The 12055-nt window shown below is 42.6% G+C and overlaps 1 protein-coding gene across 2 annotated transcripts in view; it reads right to left on the bottom strand.

The window, feature by feature from the left end:
- Positions 1 to 9821, bottom strand: part of b4galnt3b (beta-1,4-N-acetyl-galactosaminyl transferase 3b) — a 192976-nt gene extending 183155 nt beyond the window's left edge. For both annotated transcript variants that reach the window (XM_086009008.1, XM_086009009.1), the window contains exon 1: positions 9100 to 9821. In XM_086009008.1, the coding sequence (XP_085865134.1) occupies positions 9100 to 9250 (151 nt within the window). In that variant the 5' untranslated portion in view covers positions 9251 to 9821. The remainder of the gene's footprint in view (positions 1 to 9099) is intronic.
- Between the last annotated feature and the right edge of the window lie 2234 nt (positions 9822 to 12055).

Here is a 12055-nt window from a genome sequence, read left to right as displayed (position 1 = left end):
GCCTGCCCGCTGACACAGCTCAATTTTACGACCTGGGAAAGAAGGAAAATCTCATTCTGTTTAATTTGTGAGCTGGTTTGAATCATTGTGATCAAAGACTCCACACGCTTTAAGTTGCATTTCTAAGATTAAGCTGATAATCATCTGGGAAGACATTAGCTCGGAGAAAATGTGTGCTTTTGAGTCGACAGTAAAAAAAAATGTTTGGAGTCAAAGAATCTTGGGCTTAATTTAGAAATCATAGCACTTGTTTTAGGCAAAGGCAACAATTTGCAGAACAGTTTTTCAAAGCAAATCTTAAAGTATAAGCAGGAATTTACGAGTAGTTATCCACAAGTATTTTTTGCATCCTGAGGGATTATATACTTCACTAGATCTCACAATAAATCAATATTAGTTAACAGACAAATAAATTTCCCTTATCCAGCAGCTAATGTAGATAAATAATGCAATACATTTTAAGACAACAGTTTTTATGAATACAAAACAGCAATTATAGGAATCAGGTGCCTACTGCTTAGAATTGAATTAACCCAGGATGGCCACGTCACATAAAAGTTGTATGGTATGGTCACAATTTTGCCGCAGTACAAAGACTAAGAATTATTATCTAAAGCAAAAAGGGTAAATCACCATGCAATGTATTATTCAAGCATACAGACCAAGGAGGCTCCCAAGATTGAGCCCTGCTTTGTGCAGAGAACATAGGAACATGGGTAGGCAATTGAGCCCCTTGAGCCTGTTCTGCCATTCAATGAGATCGTGGCTGATCTGCGACTTAACTCCATATACCTGCCTTTGTCCTATATCCGTTAATACCATTGGTTAACAAAAAGCTAGCAATCTCAGATTTAAAATGAACAATTAATCTATCAGTTGCCATTTGCAGAAGAGAGTTCCAAACTTTTACCACCCTTTGTATGTAAAAGCGTTTCCTAATTTCACTCCTGAAAAGTCTAGCTCTAATGTTTAAGACTATGGCCCCTAGTCCTAGAATCCCCAACTAGTGGAAATAGTTTCTCTCTATCTACCCTATCTGTTCCCCTTAATATCTTGAAAACTGCAATCAGAATACCCCTGAACCTTCTAAATTCTAGGGAATACAACCCTAGTTTGTGTAATCTCTCCTCGTAACATAACCCTTGAAGTCCAGGTGTCATTCTGGTAAACCTACGCTGCAATCCCTCCAAGGCCACGACACAAAGCTGGGAGGACGTGTGTGTCGTGAGGAGGATGCAGAGAAACTCCAGTATGATTTGGACAGGTTGGGTGATTGGGCAGATGAATGGCAGATGCAGTATAATGTGGATAAATGCAAGGTTATCCACTTTGGTGGCAAAAACAGGAAGGCAGATTATCTGAACGGCAATAGATTGGGAGAAGGGGGAAGTGCAACGAGACCTGGGTGTCCTTGTGCACCAGTCACTGAAGGCAAGCATGCAGGCGGTTAAAAAGGCAAATGGTATGTAGGCCTTCAAAGCAACAGGATTCGAGTACAGGAGCAAGGATGTCTTGCTACAGTTGTACAGGGTCTTGGTGAGACCACACCTTGAGTATTGTGCGCAGATTTGGTCACCTTATCTGAGGAAGGATGTTCTTGTCATGGAGGGAGTGCAGCGAAGATTCACCAGACTGATACCTGGGATGGCAGGAATGACGTATGGAGAGAGATTGGGTCGATTAGGCTTATATTTGCTAGGGTTTAGAAGAATGAGGGCTCTCATTGAAACTTATGAAATTCTAACAGGACTAGACAGACTAGATGCAGGAAGGGTGTTCCCGAGGGCAGGGGAGTCCAGAACCAGGGGTCACAATCTAAGGATAAGGGGTAAGCCATTTAGGACTGAGATGAGGAGGAATTTCTCCACCCAGAGTGGTGAACCTGTGGAATTCTCTACCACAGAAGGCAGTTGAGGCCAACTTATTAAATATATTCAAGAAGGAGTTCGATATATTTCTTAAGGCTAAAGGGATCAAGGAATATGGGGAGAAGGCAGGGACCGGGTACTGAATTTGGATGATCAGCCATGATCTCATTAAATGGCAGAACAGGCTCGAGGGGCCGAATGGCCTACTCCTGCTCCTACCTTCTGTGTTTCTATATCCTTCCTAATGTGTGGTGCCCAGAACTGCTCACAGTACTCCAGGTATGGTCTAACAGAGGACAGTGTGCAAGGAGCAGTGTGTGAGGAGCAGAGGACAGTGTGTGAGAAGAGGAGAAAAAAAGTCTAAAAAGATAGGAGGCAGGGGCAGAATTAGGCTTACTTGTGATGCCCCCACCCAAGGTAAAGAAAAATTAACAATGCTTCTGGTCTTGGCAACAGTGGCCACAGGTGTGGTACAGGAGGACAGCTGATTCCAGAGAATCATACTTCAGCCACTAATGGGAGAAAAGTGCAAGATTAATAAAAGCTAAAAGACCAATTGCAGAGTGTGCCAGCAGTGCATGCGTTCCTCTCCATGTGCTGAGTTTTTACTAGCTGTTTTGGAGAGATGCCACATACAACCTAGGCGAGAGAGAAGAATATCACAGCAGTATGTGAAAGTATCCGAATGAGAGGAAAAATAAAGTCATCTTGTATCAGGATGTAGAGTGGGAGTGGCAAAAGACTGCAAGTAGGTCACCAACCCAATCCGTGTTAGGCCATAGGTGCAGTTTGTGAGGGGGCGCCTATACTGTACTAGGAAAAAGAAAACACTAGCTCACCTACTGCTTGTTAGTTGCTAGTGTCCAAATTAGAGCTAACTAGGACAAGGAGATGACACTTAAGTGATACATAAAAACAATTAAAAAAGGACAAAGGAGAGTTCAAATATGTATTTTATACATAGAATGATGTTTAATCTGTTAAAACAAAACAAAATTTGTCTAAAAATACAAGTAGTACCCACTTATGTCAAACTTGTTTATGTCGACAATCAGTGGAAAAAAGTGCAATTTTTATACAAATTGCATAAATTTAGTATATGGAGTGCCACAGCAAGACAAACCAAATGAATGGGATATATAAACAGAAAATGCTGGAAATACTCAGCAGATCAGACAGCATCTGTAGAGAAACAGAGTTAACATTTCAGCTTGATGACCTTTCATCAGATGAATGTGATGCTTTTTGTATTCATATAATTCCCGTGGATAACAGGCACTTATTTGAAGGCCATCTATCAGATAAAGGTCATGGACTGAGCAATAATAATCTGTACAACCTACAGACACAGAGGCATCAAGATGACCATTTAGGGGTGTTGTTGAGGACCACAAATATACATTGTTTAGGTTTGGCAATATTATAGTTGCTAGACAAAATTCATCACATCTTTAACTTAAATTGAGTTTTCTGATCAGAAAAGTAGGTTTCATCCGGCAGCTGTTGGGGTTACAGGAAGTGTTCTTGTGATAAATCATTAGCATGTTAAAAGACTTTGCTTTCTTCAAAACTGTACTTCAGCAGTAAATCAGAGAATTCAGAAGATAGTCAATAGCACGGCTATAGACATAGGTTTTGAGGAGGAGATTTTTCAAGGTGAGGAGACTAGGAAGAAAGGGAACCCAGTTGCTGAGGCACGATAGTTAAAAGCTCCCCCACAGAGCAGAGGATTGGGGGGGGGGGGGGGGGGAAATGGTGTAACTGCATAAATACTAAGGCACGAGACCTTGGTATTGAAAACAAGGAGAAAATTTTGAAGTTACTGCATTGTGCCAACAGGAAGTCAACCAAGGTCAGCGCAACAGGATAAAATACAGTGGCGTTCTGGAGAAAGTTGGAGTTTGCGTAAGGTAGCACTTGGAAGGCTGATTAGGCCAGCATTTGAAAAATCAAGTGCACGAAACAAGGATTACAGCAGGCATTTGGGGTGAGGTAGATCGTTTTGTGATGGTGGAAGCACGTGTTCTCGATGGACTCTGGGTTGAGCAAGATACTTAGGTTCACACTGTTCGTGTCAGCCTGAGTAAACTACCAGGAAAGGGGGAGAGAGTCCGCTTCAGAGGTGCACAATTTCTGGCAGAAATAAAATGGGACGATTTCATGCATGCCAATGATAAATTCAAAGCGGAAAATCTTTCAAAAATAAAAGCGGAGACACACTTATTGCTATCTGAAACTATCATTTTCTAGAAATCTTATATCCATCCTGATGGCAAGCTATAGAGAAATCCACATCAAACTTAATCTGTTGCAAAGAAGCAAGAAACCTACAAACTTAACAAAAAGCAACTTGCATTTATATAGTGCCTTTTAAGATAGGAATACATCCCAAGGCACTTTACAGGGACACTATCAGACAAAGATTGACACTGATTGAAAGGAGTTTTTAGGAGTGACTAACAGCTTGGTCAAAGAGGTTTTAAGGATCTTAGAGAGAGGAAATTCCAGAGCTTAATGCCAAGACAGCTGAAGACACAGCTGCAAATGGCATGGCGAAGAGTGGGAATGCATAAAAGGCCAGGGTTGGAGGAGCACAGAATTCATGGAGAGTTGTAGGGCTGGCGGATGTTAGAGATAGGGATGGGCGAGACCATGGAGGGATTTGAACACTAGGATGAGATTTTTAAATCTGAGGCGTTGGTGGACAGAGAGCCGATGTAGGTCAGCGAACACAGTGGTGATGGGTGAACGGGACTTTGTGCGAGGTAGGTTACGGGCAGCAGCGTTTTGGATCAGCTCAAATTTATGGATTGTGGATGATGGGAGGCTGGCCAGAAGAGCATTGGAAGAGTCAATTCTGGAGGTAACAAAAGCATGGATGAGGGTTCCAGCAGCAGATGGATAGAGGCAGGGGTGGAGATGGGCAATGTTGTGGAGGTGGAAGTAGGTGGTCTTGGTGATTGAGAGGATATAGGTTCAGGAGCTTTGCTCAGGGTCAAATTAGATGCAGAGATTAGAAACAGTCTGGCTCAGCCGGAGAAGGGGACGGAATTGGTAGCGAGGGAAGGGAGTTTGTGGCAGGGCTGAAAACATGGCTTTGGACTTCGAGAACACAGAGGCAGTGGAGGGATTGAGAGTGGCGAGGTAGAGCTGAATCATCTACTTAATGCCAAAGTACATTTGCTCTGAAGATATGTGAAGCTATCAGTAATCCCCAGGTTTATGACTGGAGCAGCACTAAAAGATCTACTGCTGATTATTCCAGATTTCTGCATTCATCCTAGAATACAGATCGTGTCTCAAAATGCTGTGTCAATGCAGAGGTATGCCCAGAATATCACTACAAGATTCACATGTGTGCGTGTGCGAAGAATATATCAATAAATCCTCGCAACTGCACTTCTTTTAAAGTCACTCAGAAAAAACCATTATTTCTCAATTCCTTAATACATGTCTATGACTCTATGAAAAATAAAGCGACAATATTAAAAGCCTACAGCTATAACCACAATAGGCAAGATATAGTGGCATCAGTATAGCCCAACAGTAGAGTCTGATTCCTGACTGTATGGGACAAGTGACATTCCTACACATGGATACTGCAGTAAATCATCTGCCTGCAGAACACATTCCTCTGCCCTTAAAAGCAGGCTGAAGAAAAATGCCAGTATACAATGCAGGGCATGGTCCAGCAGCCTGGTTGGGGTGACGGCAGGGGCGGGGGGGGGGGGGGGGGGGGGGGTGTGTGGAGGTGGTAGAAATGCTTTAGAGCTTGGAACTGACTGCAAGGAAATAGAAAGGCTGGAGACATGCTCTTTACTACATTGCAACTGTCAGAGACTCAGTGCCAGCTTGTAGATTAGAGCCGTGAGACTACCAGAAGAACAACAAATGCAGCAAAAGTTAGCAACTTGATGAACACAAGCAGCAAACTGATTTTTACTTCTTAGAGCCACCCTAGCACAGGAATCCAGGTGCTTAGCTAGCTCGACAGTGCACTTAAGAGCATTCATATTGTTGGTAAGTCAACTGTTGAAGGAAGGTTAAGAGACTTGCAGATTTAACAGTTGCGTAGATATTTTACAAGCAATGGTTGCCACCGAAGTCTCAATATTAATCAACGGGCAAATACTTGAATCTCAATGAAAGATAGAAAGTTTCACCACTGAAATATTCTCAACTGTAAACTAGAACAGAAAGACATGGTGGCACTCATTAGTTTTGGTGGCATTGCCTCAGCCTAGAAAGAATCAGTTTCAGAGTGTACACACCATAAATCATAAGAACGTTATACCCTAGAAATAATGTGTGACGTTTCCAAGCACCCGAGACTGTACATAAGGGAACAGAACATGATAGTAACTTGAAATAGGACATTAAGACAACCTACGTAAATGGCAGCTATTAAAAACTTTTTTTGGTGGGGGAGGAAGGACAGAAAAAGCAGATATACAGACCTGGAAACAGGCACAATATTTAAGTATCTTCATTACATAACAATATTTTGCCACTTTCCTCAGAGTTATACTTAGCAGCTCAATGCTGCCCAATAGGAAAGGATACTTTACTTAACAAGTGATCCAAAGTTTAATTCAACATCCAGCTGAGAAAAATTTACTAATTCGTTAGAAAAAGGTGTAGCACCAGAGGACTGGCGGATAGCTAACGGTATACCAATATTTAAGGGGGATAGAACATGTACAGCGAATTATAGACCAGTCAGCTTAACATCAGTGGTAGGAAAAATAATGGAATCCCTACTAAAGGAGAATAGAACATCTAGAAACAAAAAGTATAATAATGAATAGTCAGCATGGATTTCAAAAGAGAAAATCTTGCTTGAGCAACCTTATTGAATTTTTTGAAGAGGTAACAGAGAGAGAGTGTAGACAATGGTAATGCAGTAGATGTAATTTATCTAGATTTTCAAAAGGCCTTCGATAAGGTACCCCATAATAGACTGATGAACAAGATCAGAGAATGCGGAGTCACGGGACAAGTAGCAAAATGGATTGCTAGCTGGCTTCAAGACAGAAAGCAGAGAGTGGGAGTGAAGGGTAGCTATTCAGTGGCAGGTGGGTAGTGGTGTTCCACAAGGATCAGTGCTGGGACCACAGCTGTTCACAATTTACATTAACAATTTAGACTTTGGAATCAAAAACACAATTTCTAAATTTGCGGATGATAGCAAAGGCCATAAAAAAAGCAAACCAAGCACTAGGGTTTATTTCTAGAGGGATAAAATTAAAAAAGCAGGGAAGTTATGCTAAACCTGGATCAAACCTTCGTTAAACCACACTTGGGAGTAGTGTGTGCAGTTATGGTCGTCATATATTACTAAAAGGAGACAGAGGCACTGGAGAGGGTGCAGAGATGATTTACAAGGATGATACCAGAAATGCAAGGGTATACATATCAGGAAAGGTTAAACAGGCTGGGTCTCTTCTCTCTTGAAAAAAAAAGGCAGAGGGGTGACCTAATAGAGGTCTATAAAATTATGAAAGGTTTTGATAGAGTGGATAGAGAGAATGTTTCCACTTGTGGGAAAATGTATAACTAGAGGCCATCAATATAAGATAGTCACCAAGAAATCCAATGGGGAACGCAGAAGAAACTTCTTTACCCAAAGAGTGGTGAGAATGTAGAACTTGCTACCACAGGGTGTGGTTGAAGCAAATAGTATAGATGCAGTTAAGGGGAGGCTAGACAAACGAGGGAGAAGGGAATAGAGGGTTCTGCTGATAGATTTAGATGAGGAAAGACTTTAGATGAGGAAAGACTTTAGATGAGGAAAGAGGAGGCTCCAGTGGAGCATAAACACCGGCATGGACTGGTTGGGCCGAATGGCCTGTTTCTGTGCCGTATATCCCATGTAAATACTTCAAACTGTGTATAACCAGAATGCTGGTGTTCAGAAATTGGTCTACCATTTGTATACATCTGTCCAACTATTGCCCATCATTTACATACACAAAGTACTTCCCATCATTAAAAAAGGACACAATCTTGATTCCACTTTTCTACTTGCTAAGGGACCAAACAGCCCAGCACAAGGGTCCGAATCGCTAATTGTTTGTTCTCTCCACAGATGACTGACTGGCCTGCAATGCGTTTCCGGCATTTTCTGGGTTTTTTGTTGATAAATACATGCCTCTTCCCAACATGTACCCTGTCCCAATTCAATTTATTTTTAACTGCTGAAGATCATCGCTTGTTTTCCAAAACTGAAAGTGCCCCCTCTACAGCCACTCAATTGCCTCGCACACTACAAAAAAGGTGATCCAGGCAACAAAATGAAGACGTCTTTTTGTTCGACTGGTTACATTCATTCAAGTGATCTAAACGTAAACATTTAAGAGTATCCAAAACGTATAAAAATAGTTACACATACAAAGAAAAGTTAAGCAGGTAACACCGCCTCCCCGGAATCTTGGGAGATAAGTTGGTTAGTCTCCAAAGCAGAATATGTACTAGAATGCAGTAATTTTTCGAATTAAAAGCCTATTCCTACATTAAAAAAAAATCTCAACAGTAGGTTGACTAGCAGTCTTGTGTGTCATACGCCTTTCCCGCAAAGAGCGGGGGAACTACAATTGATTTTACCGACAGTAAAACTGGATTTCCAAGCGAAGTGTTTCCAGTTGAGAAACCAATCGGAGTACTTTCACTTTGAAAACAAAAATGTTTGCGTAATTAACGACCAAAAAAAACCAAGTGTTTTTTATTTTTTACATATTGCCCTCAGAGCTCAGACTTCGGGTTTTTTTTTTGCACTGGTCAGAATACGCAAGTCCATTCTCGGGATCGATTAACCTGACCGAAAAACTCCAACAAAAATCACACGTTGACCTGAAGGAGTGTGCGGATCCCTCCCGAGGGCTGGGCTTGGAGCCCAGACACAGTAAAACCACGCGTCTGCATTGTCCCATTGTATTGAACACAAGAAGCCAGCGGTAATGTGGGCACTCCGAGAAACTGCGATCGTTTCAAGTAGAACCCATTTTGCCAAAAAAAAGTCAAACTGTTTAAAAATAAATAAATAAAAATAGCAATTACGAGACTATTTAAAGACGTAATTTTCCACAGGGAATAATCGACAGCAAGGAGTTTATCCAGTCACGCAATTATTGCAACAATACGGTTATTTAAAAAAATGTATTTGCACGCCCAAGAATCCCGGACTAATGTTAAAACGCCAACAATCTTCCAACTGGTTCCGCTCCTTCCTTACCGCGGTGGGGCTTGAAGGCGCCGCTCCTCCTCCACTCACTCGAAGCGACGAACTCCAGGTAAGCTGCCCAAACTCCCAGCCCCAGAATCACCACAAACACCAGCACCTTGAAATGTTTCCGGATCTTCTTGATGGGAAAGAGGAGCATCATCCTCTTGTATATAAAAAAAAATATGTAATAAATATTTATAAATTTTTTTAAAAAAACCCTTTCTTCCTTGCTTTTGTTTGCAGCTTGTACAGGCGACGGCGGCGGCGCTGCTTCGCTCAGCTCGAGTTCCAACTCATTGTAACAAAGTGACCGTCCTCAGCCAGGGAGCAGCTCACTCACTCACTCTCTCTCTCTCTCTCTCTCTCTCTTCCTGCTGTTAATCACACCCCCATCTCACTACTCCCTTTTTCCCCCTGTCGCCTCTGCATTCACTCCGTGCAATATCGCCTTTCTTTGGAGGGGGAAAAAAATGGTTTGGAGAGACAATATTCCCCAACCCAAACACCACCCTGAATTGTACCGACGTCCTTCACTTCCCCCTGCCGCCAGAAGGTGGAGAAAAAGGAAACAAAAAAAAAATCACTGCCATCCCCTTTTAAAAGCGGCACCGTTTAAAAAGAGGTCCTTGCTGCGGGCTGAAGCAATTATTCTTGCATTACTAAAATCAGAACAAGTCATTCTGCTCACTGAAACTCATCCGTTTACTACATTAACTCTCATCATGGCATCTAAATTGTATTTTATAACCCCAATGTTTTGACCTCTCTCACCTTGGCTGGTAGATCATTTCAAACATTTAGCACCCATCATTATGTATCAATGATGGTACTTTAAGTTCCAATAAACCTCTAACAGGAAAATGATTAAGTCACGTTGATCTATTTCCGTTTTTTATCGTTGTTCAATGATCCAGAATTTTGACACAAGTTCAGGTGGTCGAGGGGGTCGTTTGGCTCGACTGCCCGCCTCTCTTCCGCGGCCATGTTCGCGCCCGGGTGGCCCTGGAGATGGAGCACGCGGTGTCCGCCGGCTCGCTCGAGCACTTTCGTGACCGGTGGGCGCCGCGGGGACTGAAGTGCATAATCGATTTGAATGACCAAATTTTAATTTAATTTGTTAAGTTTTATTTAAACGTTTATTAGATTTTTAGTTACAGTTTATTTGTTTAATGTATTTTTGGTTTAACACAAGAAGGCCTCTCTTCCGCGGCCATGTTCACGCCCAGGTGGCCCTGGAGATGGAGCACGCGGTGTCCGCCGGCTCGCTCGAGTACTTCCGCGATCGGTGGGCGCCGCGGGGACTGGAGTGCATAATTGATTTGGACAAATTTTAATTTGATTTGTTAAGGTTTATTTAAAGTTTAATTAGTTACAGTCTATTTGTTTATGTTTGGTTCAACCAAAAGAGCGCCTGCCTCTCTTCCGCTGCCACGTTCGCACCTGGGTGGCCCTGGAGATGGAGCACGCGGTTTCTGCCGGCACGCTCGACGCCTTCCGCGACTGGTGGGCACCGGAGGGATTGGAGTGCATCATCACCCCCGGCAACCAAATTTTAATTTAATTTGTTAAGTTTCATTTAATGTATTTTTGTTAAGTTGCAGTTTATTTGTTTTTGTGTGCACTAAAAGAGTACACTCAAAGAGTTGACACAATGTCAGTAATTCAATTATTCTTAATGGTTTGTCGCATTCAGCATTGTATAAAATTGTGCAACAATTGTATTTTTATTTACACGCCAAGAACCCTGAGTTAATGTTAAATACCACTCACTAATAATGTTTACAACTAGTTATGATCCTGCCCCATGCTGGGGCTTGAAGGCGTCTCCTCCACTCATTCGAAGCTACAAACTCCAGCCCCCAAATCACCACCAAAAGTCAGCACAGAGCTCAATGTTCTCCCATATATCTGTGGTTCTGTGTACTCCCAACTCCTTCATCCATCATGCATTGCTGCCCTGTGTTGACCGCACTTGCACCTTTAATGCCTCATCTACAAGTCAGTCACAAGCTGCTACACCATCTTTCCCCCAGATACAGCTCCCACCTTCACACTCTAAAGTCTGAGTGGATTGGGCACACAACTGATCCTGTCAACCACTGCCAAATGTGGACTGACCATGTCAAGCATTACTGTGCCCCCCACCCCTCCCACAACCAAATCCTCCTACTAATCCAGGACCATTCTGGAGAGAAAGGATAATCGATGACTCCTTCTCTCTGACAAACTATCTCCTCTCAAACTCCTTTCCAATCTCATTTCTAATGCCAAGTGCAAAAAGTTCATGAATTTCCTCATTGCAAACATTGAGACCATTCATGAAATTACCTCAGCTACTACCTTCCCATCCCCAATTAACTATATGCCCCTCACTCACTGTATCACTCTGAAGCTTTTCTCCTGCCTCCCCAATGCCTCTCCAAGTACATTTCCTCCCAAGAAATCTACATCCTGCAGCATTTATCCCCTCCCCACTCCTGACTGCTCAACAACCTTTCATGGTCCCAGCCACTAGCTGACATAAATGGCTTCATTATTCAGGCTCTGAGCCTTTCAAAATCTCTATCATTCTCCTCCTCAAAAGTCCCAACCTTGACCCATCTATCTGCTCCAACTACCACCCCACTTCTAATCTCTCTTTCCTCTCTAAGATCCTTGAACATGTGTTGTCTCCCAGTTCTGTGCTCATCGTTCCCACAAGTCCCTGTTCAAATCTCTTCCATTTCCACCCTGGCAGTGGACGGTCACTCTGGTCAAATTCACCATCAATATCCTCTATGACTGACCGTAGCACATTATTCCTTCTTGTCCTCCTCAATTTCTCTATGGCATGTTCAATCACACTGTATTGGCTCTTACACTTGTGTGTCCCAATGCAGCCGGTAAATCTCTAGCAATGGTATCTGCTCCTGCCCCCTCTCCCCCTTCATGTCCACCTCCAGAGTTCCTAAAGGATCCATCCTTG

The sequence above is a fragment of the Somniosus microcephalus genome, chromosome 16 (genome assembly GCF_052327205.1).
Source record: "Somniosus microcephalus isolate GS21.2 chromosome 16, FLI_Smic_1.0, whole genome shotgun sequence".
In the NCBI taxonomy this organism is placed as follows: domain Eukaryota; kingdom Metazoa; phylum Chordata; class Chondrichthyes; order Squaliformes; family Somniosidae; genus Somniosus; species Somniosus microcephalus.
This window is presented reverse-complemented; position numbering and strand designations above follow the sequence as displayed.